We start from the raw sequence: 22,186 nt of genomic DNA on the forward strand, positions 1-22,186 counted from the left end.
ATCTTGTACTGACTTTTTTTAGCCAATTTTATCTCTTCATTTTTGATGAGAAATATTTCACATGTATGCACAGACACTGTCAAACACTTTGATAGTCGTTTTCACATTCAGAAATTTGTATCCACACAGCAGTTAAACTTAATGAAAGTTGTAACTGTTGTCAGGTTACATGACTACTTTTGAGTTTCAGGATGAAGTCAACTTTTTTTTTTCTACATATTAAGGGTGTGCACAGTGGGAGTGCAGATATAGAGGAAGACAGTTGGTATTGAGGAGCTAATAACTATATTCTATGTATTTGGCAAGAGCAGTTACTGACAAGTAGACTAGAGCTGGTCCAGTGAACTGGATGCTCTTTAACGATTGCAGCAAGTTAGGTTCCTTAAACATGTCGTCTGCTTTAGTTTCATCGTGGGACCACTCAAGATGGAAACCAATGACAAGTGTGGTGATGGGAGCCTTGGTTCAGAAATGCACTAGTGCATACAATAGCAGCTTTCTCAAAAATGTTTGTTCCTACATCAGAATTATAATTCTGTAGATTTTTTAAAGTATGAAAATACACTGTTAAGGATAATCTGGTGTGTTAATGTAGGATTTCTCATTTGCATCTGGGGTGGAATGATGGGGAGAGGTTTAGGTGTATAAAGAATGAGCCTAAACAACTATTGATGTACTTGTCTGAAACTGAACAATGAGCTGTTTTTACTCACTGTCTTCTCACACTGTTTTCCTTACACTCTGCCAGCCAATTTTTACAGTTCATAAGATGTCAATAGAAATGCTAAAGCAGCAGTGATGGCCTTAGGCAGTCCCACAGCATGGCATAAAAATAGATTGATGCTAGGAAGTGACATACTGTCATAACCAGTTAATGCACCAATTGTCTAGTTTTATTATCAGTTAAGTTTGAAACGTGGTGAAAAAGAGGTTATATAATAACTTCCCTTATGTTTTATAATCATCTTTGATTATAGGCACTCTTAAGAAAAGTGTGAAATGCAAAATATTTCAGTAACTTAGATTACTTGATCCCAAATACAGAGTTGATACAGGCCAATTTAGTAATCTGTCCCGTTAACAGCTTTGGATTTCAGCATTATCACAATGCATTTCTCACAATATGAAAAAATAATTTCTTAAAATGCAATGTGATCCTTGGAAGAACTTATACTTGTTGAGCATTTGCCTAAGTATTATTTGAATTTAAATCATCTTGCTAATAAATGGGTTTACTTAAAAGCAGAGTTTCTGTGTAGTATGCTGGTTTTTCAGGTGGAGGTGAACAGGAGCGTGGAACATGTTAAATATTTCAATTTACAGGAGCCTTAATGTAACTGTTCATTTATTATAAATTTCTTACTGTTAGCAGAAAATACATATAAAGAATGCGTGTTGGAGTTTATACGTTTTAATACTTACAGAACAGGGATATTGACTAGTTAGCACAAACACTTCCTGAATTCCTCACTGAGGAGGAACTATTAATAATACCATGCTGGCTCAGAACTGAACGCATCTGTTTCAAAAAGAGAGGACAAAGTGTAAAGCTATTGCAATCAATTTTGGTCGCTTGAGTTTTTGGATGTGCTTTGAAAAGTGCATTGGGATTTGGACGTGATACTAAAGTATTTCATAATTTTAGCTAGCGGTAGTAAATGAGATCACTAGGAATTTGATTGCTCTTGCAAAGGAGAACAGCATCAGCTGTTCTTACAGAAGAGACTGCTTTCCTTTCCTAGAGAAGCGAATAAAACATTGGCACGCACTAGATTACATCCAAAACCAATCTCAAAAGAAGCAAAAACCACACTTGTAAATCTTCAGTCTTGTGTTCAAAACGCATACATGTGGTTGAAATGTTCAAAATTTGCAACATTTTAGAAATGTCTTTTTGGGTGCATAATTTCAATCATTGCACTGGTTTTTCAGAGGTTCAGGTTGTATGGAATCAGTGACAGGCTAGGCCACATGTCAGTTACAGGAGACTTACCATTGGCAATGCCTTCTGGTTTTTTTTTTTTGTTTTTTTTTTTTTCCTGCTGCTATGATGCTGTGGCAGAACATGACAGTGGACCATCAGTGTCAATCTTTGCTTCAAAACTCTCACCTAGGCCCTCTTGTTGAATGCAGATGTGCTTTGACTTCAGTCATTTTCATCTCTGCTCAGGTTACCAATTGCCCACCTAGTGGCTCTTCTGGAAAAGACAGCAAGAGGAGCAAACTGGAGTTGAAAAATTGACCAGTAGGCAGCTTACACAATTATGCAAGCTCTTCTCTAGTACGAGGGGCCACAGGCTCGTGTGTGTCTGGCATTTATAGGAACAGAAAGCTGACAGCAGAAATTCTCAGGAAAGTCTGAAGTTGGTATGCATGTGCTTGCCATGAATGAAATTCCTCAGATTTCTTTGAAAGTATTGCCAGAGATTGACGGTTTTACACAGTCATTTTTAAAGAGTTATAAATAATAAATGTTTTCTTTCATTTTCAGCTTCTTTGTAATACTGGCCATGCTGAAGAAAAGCTAGGTTTTACGTATGACAGCATCATAATATGGTAAGTAGTAAGGAGCACTAGAGCAGTGTTAGGATACTAGAATTGTTCTAGGTGCAGTAAAAGTACAAATAAAGTTTATTTAGAGCTAGTATTTTGTATTTCTGATGTGTTTGAAATTTCATAATGCAAACATGTACCTTACAAATATTTTAATGAGTAAAATCAGAAATACACTATTTGCTTTTGGGCAAAGGCAGGCAAAAAACTACCAAGTTAAAAGTGTGGATTTCTTTATTATATTCCCCATAGACATAAAAATACCTCTAAACATCTCAGTACTTGCAGAAAGCACTTTAGTAAAACTGTACACCGTACAGAATTTAAAGCATACTCTTGGTGTAGAATCCGGACTTAAAGATAAACATTTTATGTTAATTTGGTGTGTATATGTCTTTGTAGCATTGCTTTCCCTGCTACTTAACCACCCTGTGTTTGTACTTTGAAGTGGAATTTTCCTTTATTTTTTTGCCATTTCTGACAGTCAAAAGTAGCTGCATGCTGATTTCCAGAACTTCTGTGTTTTTACACAGACATTGGTAAATTTGTCCTGAAGTTCAGACTTGGTGGCAGAAGCAACTAAGATCTAGTATTTAAGATGATTTTGTGTTCTTTCAATTTAGTTATCTGACTTATGAAAGCAAGCTTAGAAAAGCTAGTCACTCTTTAAGTGAAATCTTGGAAAAACTTATGTAGTTTCTTGTGGAAATATTTTAAGTTGTTTTTTAAATAGAACTGATTTTCCTTGCTAGAACTAAAAAAATTTTTTTAAATATTAGTATTTTAATATTTTTTGCTATGAGCTTTAATAGGTTAGCATCTTCTGATCTTGTTTAATCTATTATAGTGCTTTATGATGGGACTAAACATCAATGAAGAGTGTAACTTCAAAATTCATAGTTCTTTACCAAGTATTTTCAAATACATGTCTTAAAAGGTTATGCAAATACTAGTGTTTGTTTTTATATGAAGTTTGCAGAAAGATCTGCTAATCCAAACACAATTACAGATACTGATAAGGAAGAGAAGAAAGTGTTGTTCTCAGCAGTCACATGAAGAAAAATGACCCCCTGCTTAGAAAAGTGCCAAAAAAGGCTTCTCAAAAATAAATAAAAAGACATCTAGCAGGAGAAAATCTTGGTTAGTGTTGTTACTTTGGTCAATCCAGTGGTTTCTCTGTGTATGTAGGTGAGAAGCAGACTGTTTATGCGTATATGTTAGTTATTCTGCTATAGTGATAATTTTCAGACTCAAGGATACCACTCAAATACTCACATTTTAACAGCTATAATCATGCTGATTGGTGGTTCTTCAGAAATATTTATAGGATGGTTTTCATACAATACAGGTTTTCAGGCAAATTTTAAAACTTTGCTCTACAGCATTGTAGCCATTCTGCAGTAGTACTCTGTGTGCAGATTATTTTGCTATACAGCATACAGCCATTCTGAGTAACTTGTTCTACAGAGCAAACTTGTTTTTATTTGAAAGCATGAAAAGTTGTTTGGATGCAAGAAGTACTTTGAGTTTTCTGCATTTTCTGCATTTGCAAAGTATGAATGGCTAACATAGCATTAAACTATAGGGTAATCAATGATTTAAAGAGTTATTATAGATTTCCTTTAAAGTTCTAGGTTTTGGGGTCATTATCCTTGATAGGATATTTACCCAAACCAGAGACAGTTGCAGTCTGCCATAGTTGCATATTCTAAAGTTAGAAATCTGGTTTTTTTAGAACTCATTCACTTTTTAGAGTTTTGTGAGTCCAGGTGCCTGATTATAGTTTCTTCCTGCCAGCAGATGGAGATAGTAGTGACACGTTTTGTTGTCATTCCCAGTGTAGATGGGTATTCCCGGTTCCCAGAGCATTATACCATTGACAGATGAGAGGAAGACTTGTGGCATGAAGCGAATGGAGTGTTGGTAGGCCTCAGAAACTTTTGAGGTCTTTTATTAATATGCCAAGAGGCTTTGGCCATAAAAGCAAAATTCAGAATATTCACAATTACCTCGTGGGGTCAAACAGAGATTTGTCAAATCCATGGTTATATTTCTGTAGTGAATAGATGAGATGTTTTAGAACAAGGTGTAAGAATGATCCTATGATAGGTAGTGAATATCCTTGCTTATTCTATCCTTTCTTAGTTCTTCCAGACTTTTAATCAGTCTTAAAGTTTATCAGCCTTAACGCTGTCTTAGAAAGTTATTTTCGTTTCTGCAATGACACTTAAAATACTGGGGCAAGTAGTATGGCACTTACTTTTTCTCTTGCACAATCGTGATGTCTTTTTGGCAGTTTCAGCCACAAATGCATGTGGGATGTGTGTGTCCATATAACTTTCTTGATCTAATGACTAAGTTAGAATGATGTAGTATGGGTTTATAACACAGGTTTTTGTCTTGATGTGCTTTAAGTCCCATGTAACAGTCTTGAATTTTCTTCTCCATCTTGCTTACAGTGCATACAGATAATTTTTAAGTCCCCTTGAAGTTTCTTATAACCCCATCCTGTTCTCATTATTATAAACTATACTGCCTTCTCTATTTCTGCCCCCCCTCCCACTTCCTCCAAGTCAAGAATTGTATACTAAATACTGCCTACAAAAGGAGATTGTGAACCTGGATAAAAATCAGGACAAAAATACTCCATTCACTTCTGCTCTTTGAATTCGTCTTTTCAGATTTTGGTTTGTGGAACTACTTTTCATCACTCTACAATCTCTTTATATCCCTGAATACAATCTGCAGTAACACCTTATGGCTTTTTTTACACTGCTGTAATAACTTCCTTTCAGGTCGTTAAAAAAATTAGTAGAATGTAGTTTGTGTAAGCTCTATTGTGTGCTTCATATGGCTAACCCGTTTTAAGGTGATTTTATTTGAAGTTAATAAGCAGTCCTCTGGATGCCCTTTGGAATCCTTTTTGTGTAGACCTATTTATTGCCTTTTCTCCATCTTGGCCACTACCATTTATAATACAGTGCTAGCAAGTGTTGGCTGATCATGCTAATATTCTTTCCAATCACTTATATGTGAAGCTTGGTGGGCCACTGACAGTACTTACTCATAGATGTCCTCCAGTTAGTCCACCATTTTCGCTTTTTAGTCTAACTCATATTTTGTATAATAAAAAAGGCTTTTGAATAGGAATCTTCATGCAGATCTCTAAAGCAATGACTTAGTGTGAATAAAATCCTTGTTTCTGTCATCTCTGTCGGTCTCTTATTTGCTTCATTCCTTCTCTTTTTCCTTTTGGGTTATCCACTGGCTCAAATTTAAATATTTCATGTTTTCTCCGTGTGGTACAGCTAAGAAGTCAGAACATGTAGACACCTACAGACGCGTGCATAGGTTTTCCTGCTTACTGTAGCATGTCTTCATTGTCTTTATAAGGTCAGGTTGTTCTCAGGTTCTTGCAGTTCAGTCATTGATTGGTGAGTGGTTTTGTTCATTTTTGTTTTCAGTGGTGAGATTTTTGTTCAGCCTTGTACACTTCTGTATGTCATGTCTTTCACTGGACTTTAATGGATTTTTATGGCCTTTATTTTAAGTTGGTATCTTTCTGGCTAGCTGGCTAGCACAAAAAGCTAGTGACACACCCCTTTCTGGTACCTTCTGCTTTTGAATGTTGAATCTCATGAAAATGTTGTCCTTTGTAGTGATTTGACTGTTGCCAATTCTTAAATTAATTTCTGTCTACAAATGAAGAATGTGCTCCTCTTGTGAGTAGTAGAACAAGCTTTCAAAGCATTGATTGCTTTTGAGAAACTGTTTATCTAAAGACTGTTTTGGTCTGCTGTTCAAGAAACATTTTCCTTTCAAATATAAAAGTAATGTACTTTACTTGATGAGAGTAAAAAAAAAATACAGATTCAATATTTGGCCGTCCTAATAAGAAATGTCATGGAGAGCAACAACACCGTTTGCAGAAGTAATGGGTAACTTCTGCCCTGAAAAAAAACTCTACTGAAATGTCTTAAACTGGCATATCCAAACCAATTGTAAACTGTGAGGTAAAAGTCTAAATGGAAAAACACCGTTGAGTAGAACTGAGTTTTATGTGCTCATCCCTCAGACCTCAATCTCTGCAAAGCTGCAAAACTAGAAACAAAGCATGATTCATCATCTAAAGAATACTTATTATCTGCTCAGCACAACTGAAGAGTTATTTGCTACTTCTCTTGAATCACTTTGGAAATAAATCTCTCCTCTAGTACAGCTCTTTTAGGAGGAAGAATTTTTCTTAGCCTCACAGTATTGAACATCTGTTTCTTATTTGCTTCTAGCTCAGCTCAAAGTAAATAAATAAAATAATTAAAAGCAATTAGTGGCACTTTTTATGTGATTAATCATATTTTATAGTACAGCAAAGGGGGTCTTCCTGAAGTAATTCCGTTCTTGAATGCTGAAAGTAGTAATCAGTTCATCTTTATTTGCATAGAGGATTGCATCCTTTCTACTTTATATAGATACCACCTGGAAGTAGGTTCCTGTTGTAGTGACTTTTACACAGGCCAATTAATCTCCAGAAAGATTCGGAACATTTTTGGCTTTGGATAGCTGATTACCATGCATGACAATCCCAGAATAAGAATAGAAATAAATAAGCCATTTGTATAGGTAGAAATTCAGTCTCACTAGCTGAAGTATTTACATTCTTCAATGTCCGATGAAAGAATCCTACTAAAATATGTCACTGGGAGGTTGGGGGTTCCCCCTGCCCTGTATAGTCAAGAAAGAGGGACAAATATTTTGAGGCTCTTCAAAAGGACAGTGTGTCATTTAATACTTTGAAACTCCATCTCTGGAGGCCTTCAGTATCTTGTTTCTTTTTACCTAGATAGTGAATTTAGGAAATTACATTATGATGACAGTTATGTTTAGGAAAGCTGACCTCGGTGTGAGCAAAATGCTTTCAAAATCTGTCTGAAGAGAAATACCTTCTGGTTATGTGTTAAAATGGAATCCGTAGAAATCTGTGCTGTGTCGGGCTGTTTAACTTATGACTCTGTCATGCTTCATTTAAACGTAACATGCAACGGTAACATCTTTAGGGAATGGTGCATATAATCCCTTTAGGTGCAAATGTCTCTTATTAGGTGTCAAGACATTGTTTTGAGCACTTGTGTTCATGGGTTGGCAGTCTAGCAGAGGAGGAAGTGGTCTCTACCTATTTTCTTGGGATTAATATTGTGCTCAGCTGTTTTGTCAAATAACAGCTTGTGTACAGGTCTTGGTTGTGTATCATTTTATGGTGGTACAAGCTGTTCTTTGTGGGGGGAAAAATGGTTTGTGGCTATATCTGCTGGCAGGGTGAAGGTTACTTTCTAGGCTGTACAGGTGAATATCTCAGAAAATTAATGCAGAACATTTCTTTTTAAAAAGAAGACTTTTTATTTTAAATAGTAGGTAGTAGCTGCATGTCAGATGGTGAAGTCTACCTGCTGCTAAATAATTGATTGTTTTTTTCATTGTAGTCTGAGGTTAGCTTTACTAAATGAAGCAAAAGAGGTGCGAGCAGCAGGATTGCGAGCCCTTCGCTACCTCATTCGAGACTCCAGTATTCTCCAGAAGGTGCTAAAGTTGAAAGTGGATTACTTGATCGCAAGGTAATTTTTCTCTTCCATCTTGTTGTAACTACTTCAGTTGTAAATCACTTGCTTTTTCATGGTCAAGACAGCTGAGAAAATGCATTTTCATATCCTCTTACATTCATGATAGATAGTTTCATAAAAGCCATTTTTCTTCAATGTGAATAGCGTCCCTTGAAAACAGAAAGATGATACATCATATCAGCTAATCCAAATAAAATGCTGTCCTATATTATATACTGTGAGTAATCTAAAAAAATTCTTGTTTTTCAATCAGAAATGCTGTTAATGATAAATTCATCTGTGACGTTATTAGAAGGCTGAAACATCAGTAATTTGTCTTAAGTTGTTTTATAGGAGTTCTGATGCTTCTGAGCCTCTAGTACAAAGTCAGGGCTAAAAAGTACATCCTACACAAGAATTTTTTCATCTAAGTATAACCCATGGCACAACAGAAGAATACCAAAGGGCAACCTAACAATGGCATAAAGATCAGCATAATGAGTGGATGTTAATGCTAGCATTTCTAGTGCTTCCTGTACTAAAATTTTGTAAGATTTAATATACTGATGTGTTTCTGTTTATGAAGATACACATATAGTCAGTTTTAGTGTGCTATTTAATTTTGTTGGAGCAAAAGGACTTTTCTGATCTAAGAACACGCACAAAATATGTTAATGTGAACCATTACAAGTACTGTGTTCAGTCTCATTTGAAATGACAAATACAGCCAGCTCAAAAAATATTTGTTGAAGCCATTATGCTTTGCCATTGTGTATTTGAGAACATTGTAGTGATTTGATTGTAATAAAATACAAACTGAAGCTAATTGACCAATCATAATGAGCATGCATGCTGAAAGGCAGAATTTTTAAACTATCTGCCAACATATTCCTTTTCTTGTGTTTATTGAACTACATAAATACTAATGGGAGATGTTAACAGTTAAGGTGAAAGTTAGTGTTGTTATAAACAAAATGTGTTTTTTAACTTATTTTAGGTGCATTGATATACAGCAGAGTAATGAAGTAGAAAGAACACAAGCACTTCGATTAGTCAGAAAGGTAAATTCTAACTCTATATGGTCTTATCAGCTATGCTGGTCAGTTGTGTTGACTCCTGGTTTTCTTCATGAGCAGTTTGGGTTTTTTTTTGCACCGTCGGTTAATACCTTACCTTACTTTATTGTGTGAGAAGAAATTATAGCTGGTAATTCGAAAGAGAGAACGAAGGGTAATGCTGAGACATGTTTTGATTTTAATCTCTTACTGCTGAGAATCTCAGGTGGGCTAGAAAAATCCTGCTAATTTTCATCTAATAGAGATCGTACTGGACAAGATTTGGGGAAAACTTATCAAATTAGGAATGCAAGGGTATAAGAGCCATGTTATTAAGTTTCATCAAATGATTTAACTTTGATATATAGTGTGTTTAAGCATCTGTGAGTCAAGGATGGGAGATTTTCTGCCATTTGATAAATGAGGCAAATTGCCATCACTGGAGTAATCAGTTGAAGGAGTGCTTCTAGCCTTACTGCTTTATCCATTGAGGTTGATGCTATCCATAGTTCTTTTCTTAGATACACAATAAAACAGAGATAGTCTGTGGTGGTTATTGTGCTGTGTACTCATGGATATGAGATGTTTGAAGCTGCTGTAGCTGCAATTTCAAGTTCATCCTAGAGAAATTGTTATATACAGCGACTGAAGGTATTTTTTAGGCAACATAGTATTCTGCCTTTGTACTAGACTGTACTGTTCTTTATTGTGCTTGTATTCTTACACTTCTGCTGAGCAGCTTAGGAAAAAGTACCAAGGACTCAAGTAAAGTTTGATGTAGTTGGAAGAATGGTTACCCAGGAGTGCTGTGTGTTTAACCTGTTCTTTGTGTATATGTATTTTTGTGTGTATATATATATATATATATGTATATATATAGGTGAAAACATGGAAGTGTGATAAGCAATTTCTTTTCTTAAAATGAGCTAACCTGGCTTCTGTCTTACAGAAGAGGCAATATGCTTAATTAACAATTGTTCCAAAAAGAGAGTTTTAAACACCACCCCAAAACACCAGGAAACAAAAAACCCAACCATAAAGAAATGGATCCTTGAGGAAGTTGTAATTTATAGAGGTTCTGTGCTAATCTGATTTTTAAAAAAGAGCTTCAGTGTAGAGCCAGAATAACTTAGAAGATGGAATGGAAACACGTTTGTATTGAGTTGGTTTTATCTGGGTCAGAAACTTGTCCTAATTATTCTTGGGCTTTTTTTGAGCATTTCCTAGTTGAGCAAAGACTTCTATCTTGCTTGAAAGAAACAAGGGGAAGTAAGAAATAAATTCATTAGTTTTATTTGAGAAAATGGTCCTGAAAGCTAAGCATTAAAAAAATCACACAGCTGACCAGCAGGGCTTTTTTTTCCCCTCCATCACTGTACAAGGATGCTGTGCACGGGATGTTCATGCATGCAATGTACCTGCTGTATAGGGATACTGATGGTTCTTCGATGCCGAGAACTATGTTCATGAGCAATGTTTCATAACATCTTGTGCTACTTAAATCATCCTTGTTTCTTAAAAGACAGTTTCAGATGAAAAAAAGCCACCCAACCTGGCTCCCGGTAATGTTAACACCTTTTTCGTGTCCTGTCTGGGCTACAGCAGTTAAGCATGTGTTGGTATAGAGCGGTCAGTACGTGAGAAACTCGCTCTCAGAAGAAATACTGTGACACGTCCTAAATGATACATTCTGTATTTTCACACTATCTTTTTGTTACCCTACTCTTGCCCTTTTCCTGTCTCTGTTCATCTGCCTCAGTATCTCAGACTCTGTGGTTTGATACTGGGATTCCTAAAAGCTTACATAAAGGTCTAGAAGAGAAGAACAGTGAGCTATGGAAGAGCTGGGTTCCAACAGCATCACAGAACTATTGTTTTCAGTTTCAAAGTCTGGACGCAATTCTTTAACCTCAACTTTGATAGCGAAAATGCTTATGTAAGAATAGCATAGACATAAAACTTTAGAACATTTTTTCACTTTCTTCTATTTCTTTTCATAGAGTAGAAGAACAAAATGTAAAATCTTAATCCTAGTTTAAAAAATGTGCAGGTTAAAGTAGTATAGGAAGAGAAAAGAAAAACAACTTTAAACTTTTTAAACATGGTTTCTGGTTTGTTCTTTTTTTTCTCTTTTTTTTTTTTTTTTTTTTTTTTTTGTCTTTGAATGTGCACTATCTCTTTTGACTGTAATCACCTCTACATATCCTGGTAAGAGCTTTGCAATTTATCAGTGTTTTCAGCCATGAAAAGGATGGCATAAAGTTGCTTCAGAAAGTGTTTTTCCATCTAATAGAAATCAATAAGACCATTTTTTGTTTTTTATAATTTAATAGGAAGGATGTTTTATTTTCAAAGCGGAAGTCAGGGTTAGGTACAATATGAACCACCTTCTTGCTTCTTTTTTAAAGGAAGCTTTAAAGAGCAAATTCATAGTCTTTGTTACTTTTTTTCATTGTACCTGCTTGGAACTAGCCTTACATCACCTGTGCTTGGTCTTTAGAATGACATTTCAATACCTAGAGCAGAATGAAAGCAAATGCAGAAGTTTTTATTTTTCTGCTAATGTACTTGGAATTGAATATTAACAGATCTTTCCTTCTCATGTCTTAAACCCAAAGAAAACAATGAAGCAGAACTGCCTTAAGAGGCTGCTTGTGTTCTCAAACTAAATACGTGTCAATATCAGTAGCAAAAAAGGTTTTAATTTAGTAGAGTGCATTAGTACACCCATTCTATTGCGAATTCTTGTTACTTCATGCCATTGTAAAAGTGAAAGACCCATGTGGGTGGGGAAGAGTTTGTTTTTTCTTTAGAGTCCTGTCTCAAAGCTTCCTGTTCTGTGGGTGACAACATTATGTATCACAAGAAGTTTCTCAAAAACACGTCTTAAAAATATTCTTGTTAAAGTCTTCTAATATGTTTGTCATAACGGTTGATCTCGTCTCATTTTAACATCCTCTGCAAAGAGGGTAAAACAATCCCCTTTGTTTGAACAAATATCCATAAGACATCTAAGGGAGCTGTAAAATGATTATAGGACCAAACAATTTTGGAAAAATAAGGAAGATAAGCTTGCCAAACAAAATGGATACTAAACAAAACCTTAGAAAACTAGCCTCAAGTTTTTAGAAGTTTGATGGATATTGAGTATTTTTTTACATCTTATGTTTATTTATTGGCAGAAAAAAATGTGACATGGTTGAGTGGGCTATAACACATTACGTTGTTCTTTTTTTAAGCAGTTGGGCAGACAAAAAACTGCTTCCTCCTTAGTAATATATCTGCTTAGTGATGGTCATGTTCCTTATTATAGAGGATGTGTGTATTTAATTTTCACAAACTGTGAAAAAAAAGTGAACAAACAGCTACTCAGTATTTGTAGTTAAAGCTTCATTTGAGGGACGGCAAGGTGTGGTGGTATTGGCTGGTTGTTTTGGAGTGGGTTTTTTTGCCTTTAATGTGTGCAGAGGGTCTTGCTCCTCAATCTGGTGTAAATTCTGCTTGTTCTAAACGAGTGTCTGAGGATTTCCATGGTGCTGGACCTCTTCAGTAGTGTAAATGAGAATTGGCTATTAAAATGTGTTCTTCTATTCTGTTTCATATCTGTTGCATTTTTTTTAATTAAAGAATTACTTGATTAATGGACGCAGGTCTTGTTTTCATCTTTGTTTTTCAGTTTAACATGTTTAAGGTGTGTGTGTGGTTTTTGTGCCATAGCTACATGACCTGAATTATGCTGCAGTTCTAGGAAGATCAGGTACTATGCAAGAGGATATAGGGGTGTTACTGGCAGTTGCCTTCCAAATACTATAGCAGTTTCTTCTGTTGACTGTCCTTTTTTGTAGTCTGCAGCAATCCAAGGATCTTTCCGCAAAAGAGGAGATTTTAGTCTTGGCTAATTAAGTAGTTGAATAGGTATTGAAGAATCTGCTGCAATATGAAAAAAATCTTCTAGAAGAGTTTGTAATCTACTCTGTGTCATTGGATAGCATTCTTTGTCAATAAACAAATTCTTGGAAAAAAATAAGTAAAAGGTAGCCATAGTTCTCTCTGCAATGGTCATCTTTCTAACCCTTTCCTATTATGATAAAATAATATAAAAATAAAAAACTGAAGCAGGAAGACAATGGTAAAGTAAATTCACAAATTAAGAATTTCAAGAAAAAAAAATAGTTTTGAGGATTCGTCAGATACACCCAAGCAATCTCTCTGGTTGTATCTAGGAAACAATACTGGTGAATCTGTGAGTATATTTGGAGAAATATTGTGAAGAAACCAGAGGGCTTTTTCTTTCCTTTTTGGCAGATGATCACTGTGAATGCTTCATTGTTCCCCAGTTCTATTACTAATTCTTTGATAGCAGTTGGAAATGATGGTCTTCAAGAAAGAGACAGAATGGTTCGCGCATGTATAGCCATTATCTGTGAACTAGGTAAGATAACTGAAAGCTAATTAAGAACAATTCTGATGTGCCTTACCCGTTTTCTAAGAGATTCTCTTGTACGGGTTTGTATTAAATAGACTATGTTCAAATAATTAAGGGTGTTTGTTTAGTAATGAATGAGATGTTAAATGTTCTTAATGTAAGTTCCATGGATTTTAGTCATTAGTTTGATATTAAAATTGCTTTAACTTAAAATCAAAATCACTTAAATGAAGTACCTGAAGATTTCAGGTGCTGTTCTTTCCTTTAAGACTTAGCCAATTTTTGATTCACCTTAAAAACATTTCTCTGCTGCAATTGATGTCTCTAAAACTAATGGATTGGAAGTAGGGACAATTCCATACATGAGATGCTGACGTACAAGAGTGCAGAGAACTACTTTTACAGTGGGTTCTTGTGGTTAGGTGGCCTCTGGAAGTCAGCATTTGTGTCCAAGTGAAGGCTATCTGGACAGAGATTTACAGTAACTCCCTATACTTGTCTGTGGGTGCTGATTTTTAAAGTTTTTTTCAAAATCAATTAATTAGAAGTAACTTCAGAAATGTTTTGAATACAGAAACTTCTGTTTTAAAGTAATAAACAGTCTCTTTTATATTCTAGCAGAAATATTTTATCCATGTCAGTCCAGTGAAGCACTTTTTGCAGGGAAATCTAGAAACTATTGTATGGAACCTTGGCTGGAAATAAGTTGGGAAATTGCACAGTGGTGAATGACCGATATTTTTGTTCGTGGTAAATTAACACAAAATCTCAATTCATTGTTAATGTCAGTGGTTTCCATTAAAAGCTTTACATGTGTCTCAGCAGTGGTCAGGAATAGAAAGATACATGTACTAAAGAAGCAAGCCGTGAAATGTTTTCTTTGTTATCAGTTGTCAAAGTGACCTGTTTTGCTTTATTTAGCACTTCAGAATCCCGAGGTGGTGGCTCTTCGGGGTGGTTTAAGTACCATCTTGAAAAATGTGATTGATTGTCAGCTAAGCAGAATAAATGAGGCTCTGATAACTACAGTTTTGCACCTCATTAATCATCCAAAGACCCGACAGTACGTGCGAGCAGATGTAGAATTAGAGGTGGGTTCAATTTTACTTGTTTAGTGACAGAAATTAAACAATGTATTACTAATGAAAATGTTTGATTTTCATCTCAGATTGCACCTTCTGTGTTAGTGCAAAATGCTTAAAATACAACATTTTAGGCTAAGAGCGTAAGGATTTACAAAGCAGGAATGACATGACAGATTAGAGTGGGACTGAGGAAAGGGCAAGACCCATTAAACTGTATTCTCATGTGAAAGTAATGCATGTCTTTCTTTTGTTTAGCGAATTTTAGCTCCTTACACAGATTTTCACTACAGGCATAACCCAGACACAGCAGAAGGACAACTCAAGTAAGTGTCAGTGCTGCTACTTGTGCTGCCAGTTGTGTTCATGGTATTGGAATTAAACTATTTTTCTTCCCAAAGTGAAAATAAAAGCAGTGACCTTAATACTGAAGTACTGGAAGCTGAACACAGTATATTAGAATGCAGCTTCCTAAAATACTGTTAAGCACTTAAGATTTAAGATTTGAGAGTTTTTAAGACCCAACTGGGTGAAGCCTTGAGTAAAACCTGGTCTGGTCTCATAGCGGACAACTTCTTTGTGCAGGAGTTTGGACTAGAGACCTCCTGAGGTTACTTCCAATATGAATTATTCAGGTTTTTTTTAACTAATGAATGGCATTAGATGCTTAAGTCTGTGTAACTGAGTAAGGTCCAAATCTTTAGGTCCCTGCTGCAGACTAATTGTCAGTGGAGGCGCAGAGTGATTCATCTGACCACATACATGTATTTACTTTGTGGTGCTATCTTCCTACCATGGAAACTCCTCTGAAAAAGGAAAAGTAACAGTACTTAAAAATTCTAATCTTTGTGTGTTTGTATACACGTTGCATAAATACATATACACACGTATATGCATGCATAAAAGATGTATTACTCTGGGTTTTGTCCCCTATCTAAACTCTGTTAACTGCTTTTTACTTGCTATGTTATTAACACTGTTTGTTTCACAGTAATTAACAGTATTGTTTTTTCCATTGACAGGGAGGACAGAGAAGCACGGTTCATAGCTAGTAAAATGGGAATAGTGGCAGCATTTCGGTCATGGGCAGGTAAGATTTTTTTTTATTTGTTTGAAGCTGGGTGATTGGAAGGGGAATTTTACTTTCTAGTATAAAGGAGTGGTTTTTTTAAACATAGAATCTGTCTCATTTGATGTATCTGATTTCTATCAATACCTTCCTACAATGCTACAGACACATCTGTGTTTTGGTACTGTGACACTGAAGGACAGATACATAGTTTTCTTTGACTAACTCTACTGACAACATGCAGGTTTTTTTCCCCTCCATGTAGAATACCTTAGAAGTTGTACCTTGATGGTACTTCTTGAAATATTATGGGTGAGAGGGTGTTGAAAATAACATCATGTTGTAAGAATTTGCCTTTGAGATGATACTGCTGCTGTAACAAGAAATCTTTTTGTCTATGTGAAGAGACACCAACAGAATAGTTTCATTAGCACCTGCTTTTACCAGGTGCCATAGCTGAAGAGAAATTGCAGATGGGCATAGTTTGGGATATTTTAAGGTAGAAGACATTTCTAAATTGAAAAAGCAGATTTTTGCATTCTTCTAAAAGCTTTCTCTGCAATATTCCAATACATAACATGAAAATACTGTCTCGAGGACTGCTCATTCTTTTAGTCAAGACAGTTTCTTGCAAATAAACTAGATCAGTTGATAAGACCATCTGTCAGACTTTTGGGTAGGACTTTTACAGGCTATACTTAGGAAAGATTCAGACTGTGTAGCAAGCCTTTTTCCTTGTAAGACTATTTGCTTTATTTTTTAAATGTTCTGAAAATGATCAGTAAGCTTAATTTAATAGGCAGGCATCCTTGAAAAGTTTCTCGCGTGTTCTCACTTGTTTGGGAAGGAAGCTTGGGAAGTTCGTGTGTGGCCAGTAGGACGAGGGAGGTTCTCCTTCCCCTCTACACTGCCCTGGTGAGCCCTCATCTGGAGTACTGTGTCCAGTTCTGGGCTCCCCAGTTCAAGAAAGATGAAGAGCTACTGGAGAGAGTCCAGTGGAGGGCTACGAGGATGATGAGGGGACTGGAACATCTCCCCTACGAGGAGAGGTTGAGGGAACTGGGCTTGTTCAGCCTGAAGAAGAGAAGGCTGCGAGGGGACCTTATAAATGCCTACAAATATCTGAAGGGTGGGTGTCAGGAGGACGGGGCCAAGCTCTTTTCAGCAGTGCCCAGTGACAGGACAAGGGGCAATGGGCGCAAACTGAGGCACAGGAAGTTCCGTCTGAACATGAGGAAGAACTTCTTCCCTCTGAGGGTGACGGAGCACTGGAACAGGCTGCCCAGGGAGTTTGTGGAGTCTCCTTCTCTGGAGATATTCAAGACCCGCCTGGACAAGGTCCTGTGCAGCCTACTGTAGGTGACCCTGCTTTGGCAGGGGGATTGGACTAGATGACCCCCAGAGGTCCCTTCCAACCCCTACTATTCTGTGATTCTGTGATGTCTAATAGGAGTGTTGCTGCATTTTCCTTTGCTCAGATACCTAGAACTAGTAGCATATGCCTGAAAGTTAGTGACTAAAGAAACAGTAGTCTTGGAATATGTTACTTGCCATGGCACTTTCACTGTTAAACATTCATCCTTTTTTATACTATTTGTTACATTGGAGAGTAGCATCTTAAATGTTTTTAGTACGAAAATTTCCTTAGTTTTCCCAAAGGACCTGTAGCTAAACCAGGCTTGAGGGTGTTCTTGGTTTCTGTTTTGGCATTTTGGGTGGGTTTTTTGCCTGTCAATACTATTTGCTGTGTTCAGCAGTTCTGCTCTCTATTTTCTAGACTGGGTTATTCTTCAGAGCTGATGGTTGTTATGTCCTTTGTCCTTATGTCGATCATAGAATCACAGAATGGTACTGGTTGGAAGGGACCTCTGCGGGTCATCTAGTCCAGCCCTCCTGCCGAAGCAGGGTCACCTACAGCAGGCTGCACAGGACTTTGTCCAGGCGGGTCTTGAATATCTCCAGAGAAGGAGACTCCACAACCTCCCTGGGCAGCCTGTTCCAGTGCTCTGTCGCCCTCAGAGAGAAGAAGTTCTTCCTCATGTTCAGACGGAACTTCCTGTGCTTCAGTTTGTGCCCATTGCCCCTTGCCCTGTTGCTGGGCACCACTGAAAAGAGCTTGGCCCCGTCCTCCTGACACCCACCCTTTAGATATTTACAAGCATTTATAAGGTCCCCTCGCAGCCTTCTCTTCTTCAGGCTGAACAAGCCCAGTTCCCTCAACCTCTCCTCGTAGGGGAGATGTTCCAGTCCCCTCATCATCCTCGTAGCCCTCCACTGGACTCTCTCCAGTAGCTCCTCATCTTTCTTGAACTGGGGAGCCCAGAACTGGACACAGTACTCCAGATGAGGCCTCACTAGGGCAGTGTAGAGGGGAAGGAGAACCTCCCTCGACCTGCTGGCCACACTCCTCCCAATGCACCCCAGGATCCCATTGGCTTTCTTGGCAGCCAGGGCACACTGCTGGCTCGTGGTTAACCTGTCGTCCACCAGCACACCCAGGTCCCTCCGCAGAGCTGCTCTCCAGCAGGTCCACCCCAAGCCTGTACTGATGCATGGGGTTGTTCCTCCCTGGGTGCAGGACCCTGCATTTGCCTTTTTTGAACCTCATCAGGTTCCTCTCTGCCCAGTTTTCCAGCCTGTCCAGGTCACGCTGAATGGCAGCACAGCCTTCTGGTGTATCTACCACACCTCCCAGTTTGGTGTCATCAGCAAACTTGCTGAGGGTAAATGATCTTAGAGATAAAATTGGGTCATGCAGCAATGACTTCGTGCACACAAATCTATTCCTGAATTGCAGATGAAGTGTGGGCACTATATGCTTTTGGAAAAGGCCTCTGAGGTGCACTGTGGAACATATTTAAATACCATTAGTGTCTCTGTGGCCACATGTGTGTGTCTCTATGTTTTGTGATGTTGAAGTTCTGAAATGGAGGACTTCTTCAAGGTCATATAAAGCACATGACGTTAAAGTTAAATTTGTATTAGTAAAAGTAAATAGATGAGTAGGTGATTTTTTTCATCTTTTAGTAATTTTTAAATAATGTTTTATTCTGTGAAGTATGGAGAGAAGTGCTCAAGGAAATGAGCAAGGTTACTGTCTTTGCAGCCGCATTTTTAATGAAGAGACTATATATAAATTGAGGCTGAAAGTCAGTGTAAGCGTCAGGTCATTAGGTGTTCTGTAACATTTAGAAACAATTTGAAGGTTTTCCCTATTTATATGAAAATATTAAAGTAATTGAGTAAAAATACAATGTAAAAGGACCAAATTATAAAAGAGGCCATGAGATTTCATGTAAGTTAAATCTACCATGTTAAAACTTTTAGAGATTAGCGCTGGTCATTTGGGAAATATGGTTTAAAATGGTGTACAGAGACAGTTATTCCAAGCATGTTTGAACTTGCTGTTTAGAATTCACCAGAGATTAAAAGGAACTGAATAATTTGTTGTATTAAGATACAGCTTTTGATGGAGAAACTTCTCACAGTTCTGCCAAGATGATGCAGATGTTTCAAGCTGAAGATTCATTCTTTATTGACAATTTTGTCTTTCTCCCATTTTTTCCATTTTTGTTGTTTTTGCGGATAATGAGAAAATACTGTTCACAATAGAAAGGGCAAAAGTAAGTATAGTTTTTAATGAGGAAACAAATTTTTGGTTAGAAAGTTTTGTGAAATATTGATTGGAAAGGAGGTGACATAAATTGATTGGAAAGGAGGTGAAAATTTTTATGATATGTAATTTTTGACATCTATGCTTCTACTCAAACTGGAGCAAATTTAACAATGTGTAACACTTTTTTTGTTTGGTGGGGGAATGTTATTATATATTTAATGTTTTCTAGGTATTATCAGCCTGTGTAAACCTGGAAATTCTGGAATTCAGTCTCTTATTGGGGTACTCTGTATACCAAATATGGAAATACGGGTAGGTGGTAAATACTTAGTACTGATGTAGGAATAATATTGGATGTTTTAATTAACATGTGCTTAACATTTTAACAATTTAGTGACGTAAACACAGCCTCCAGTTGTGAGATCATTACCCTTGAGTTTATTTGACCTTGAAGTTCAAGTCTATAATTCCATTATAAAATTTGTGTGTGAGTGGAAGCACACCCTGTATGTAGTAGAGAAAGGAATGGAGGATGGAAAAGTACATAAATTAATTTTTACTCTGGTCACAAGTCAAAGCAAGTTCACTGTAGTTACGAGTTTTAAAGTATAATAATCGGAGTTGAATCCAAGATAAATAAAAATATTTCTTCCCAAGTACCCATCAAACCAAGAAGTTGATGGTGGCAGCAGTAACTATTCCAAAAATCTGTAATCCTAGTAGCACGAGCTTCTGTAGAATTCATAGTGACAATAAAGCACAGTTTTACAGTAAACAAGTCCCATCCCTTCTTCTCTTCTCCAGATTCTTTCAGTTCATGAAAACAAGCTTATTATCTAAAAAAGAAACATTGCAACAAATACACCTGTTTTCACACTTTATAGAAATCTCAACTTCAGTGAGATAATATTGAACAAAAATACAATTTATGTAAATGTATAAAATTACTGTTGTGGGTTGTGTTTTTTTTGGTAGCGAGGTCTGCTTGAAGTTCTCTATGATATATTTCGCCTTCCTCTCCCTGTTATCGCAGAAGAATTTATTGAGGCACTTCTCAGTGTAGGTAAGTACTTAGAACTAGTTCACGTAAGAATTCTGTCTATTAGTCTCTTCTACAGATCTGAACCCTTCAGTCTCCTCTATATTGTAAATTAAGTCAATATTAACTGTTTCATCACTGAATTCATTGTGTGCACTGAAGTCCTGTTTAAAATTCTTTGTCAGTTGTTAAGTTTTGTAAGCTTGATAAAAGATGAGCAGTGGAGCATAATGGAGCATTTACACAAAAGACTGGGTAAATGCCTTAGACTTCTTTGAACTGCTAGAAGCATTAGTAATGTAGAAGTGTTAGTGAACATCACAGAAAAGTTATTAAACAGTCTTTTCTGTATGTTGTATATCTGCTAGCGACGTCCACTGCACTTTAGCAGACTTAACGTTTCTTAGGGCAGGTGTATGCTTTTTGGTGTATCTATGTTTAGCAGAGTTAGTCTTCTATCTTTAGAATTACTTCTTTGTACAGCCAAGAGTATCCTCTGCATTGACTGACAGTGCAGAAGTATGAGCCCAAAAGGAGCAAGTTTCAGCCTTTGATGTTCCAGCAGTTTTCTCCTCCAGACTCGGGTTATAAATGTTTTGTTATGCAGTTGATTACAATAGCTTAACCCTTGTTCTGTATTTGTAAGTAAATAAATTATTCTTTGTTGCAAACTTGCTACTTTGTGACATACGTATATACATTTAAAAATTTTAGGGGTTATGATATTTTCTGTTAAATAGGTTTAATGTGTTTATGAATTGGAAATGTCATTATTTTGCTTGATGCTTAGATATAATCTTTGTCCTAGCTTTGCAGTTAACCTTGCTTTGCTCGGGAGTGTGGATTAGATGACTTGTTAGAGATCCCTTCTGACTAAATTCTTTATAATTTGAAACCTGAAATAACATTTGTTGGCAAGAACTATTATTTACCTAGTGACAACCATTAAAATAACACTGTGAATTTCAGTGTTACAGTTACTGTTGTCCGTATTTTCTTGTTCTAGATCCCAGCAGGTTTCAGGACTGCTGGAGACTTTCTGATGGTTTTGTAGCTGCTGAAGCTAAAACTATATTACCCCATCGAGCCAGGTCAAGGTAAGCATTTTATGAGCTTAATCTAGAACCTTGTTTTTGTTTTGCGGTGTTATTTATAAAATATTTGTTGTTTTCTTGCAGACACAATAAGAAATGAACTTTAGTCTAAACTGTTCCCATACTTTTTTCTCCTTAGGCCAGATCTCATGGATAATTATTTGGCTTTAGTGCTTTCAGCTTTTATTACCAATGGACTTCTAGAGGTAACTAATGACTAAGTTTGAATAGATGCTTGTGCCTTTTTCCGTATAAACATTAAAATAAAATGTTATACATTAAATGTTGTAATATTTTTTTAACTTTTTGAAGGGTCTGGTTGAAGTGATCACAAGTAGTGATGACCATGTATCTGTTAGAGCAACTATCCTTTTAGGAGAACTTTTGCACATGGTAAGTATAACTTTTTGCTGAGAATAAGTAGTATTAGTAGCTGGTTGTAAATAGATATTTCGTGCAATAGCTTTGAACTTGTATTACTAACTTGGAACATCCACTTTTTATCAGAATAATGGGTGAATTTACATTACATCTTTTAGCACGTCATGTATTAAAAACAGTATTAATCAATAGGAAGTTCATAGAATCATTAAGGTTGGAAAAGTCCTCTAAGATCATCAGGTCCAACTGTCAACCCATCACCACCACCACCAGGTCG

The 22,186-nt window shown here is 36.6% G+C and overlaps 1 protein-coding gene across 3 annotated transcripts in view; it reads left to right on the forward strand.

Moving 5' to 3' along the window:
* Positions 1-22,186, forward strand: part of RICTOR (RPTOR independent companion of MTOR complex 2) — a 95,384-nt gene that overhangs the window by 25,126 nt on the left and 48,072 nt on the right. For all 3 annotated transcript variants that reach the window (XM_075410545.1, XM_075410544.1, XM_075410546.1), the window contains exons 4-15: positions 2,492-2,556; positions 8,031-8,162; positions 9,145-9,208; positions 13,508-13,634; positions 14,550-14,719; positions 14,969-15,036; positions 15,733-15,800; positions 19,625-19,707; positions 20,371-20,458; positions 21,441-21,531; positions 21,668-21,734; positions 21,841-21,921. In XM_075410545.1, coding sequence (XP_075266660.1) covers positions 2,492-2,556; positions 8,031-8,162; positions 9,145-9,208; positions 13,508-13,634; positions 14,550-14,719; positions 14,969-15,036; positions 15,733-15,800; positions 19,625-19,707; positions 20,371-20,458; positions 21,441-21,531; positions 21,668-21,734; positions 21,841-21,921 — 1,104 coding nt within the window. The remainder of the gene's footprint in view (positions 1-2,491; positions 2,557-8,030; positions 8,163-9,144; positions 9,209-13,507; positions 13,635-14,549; positions 14,720-14,968; positions 15,037-15,732; positions 15,801-19,624; positions 19,708-20,370; positions 20,459-21,440; positions 21,532-21,667; positions 21,735-21,840; positions 21,922-22,186) is intronic.

Source organism: Opisthocomus hoazin, chromosome Z, assembly GCF_030867145.1.
Source record: "Opisthocomus hoazin isolate bOpiHoa1 chromosome Z, bOpiHoa1.hap1, whole genome shotgun sequence".
Classification (NCBI taxonomy): domain Eukaryota; kingdom Metazoa; phylum Chordata; class Aves; order Opisthocomiformes; family Opisthocomidae; genus Opisthocomus; species Opisthocomus hoazin.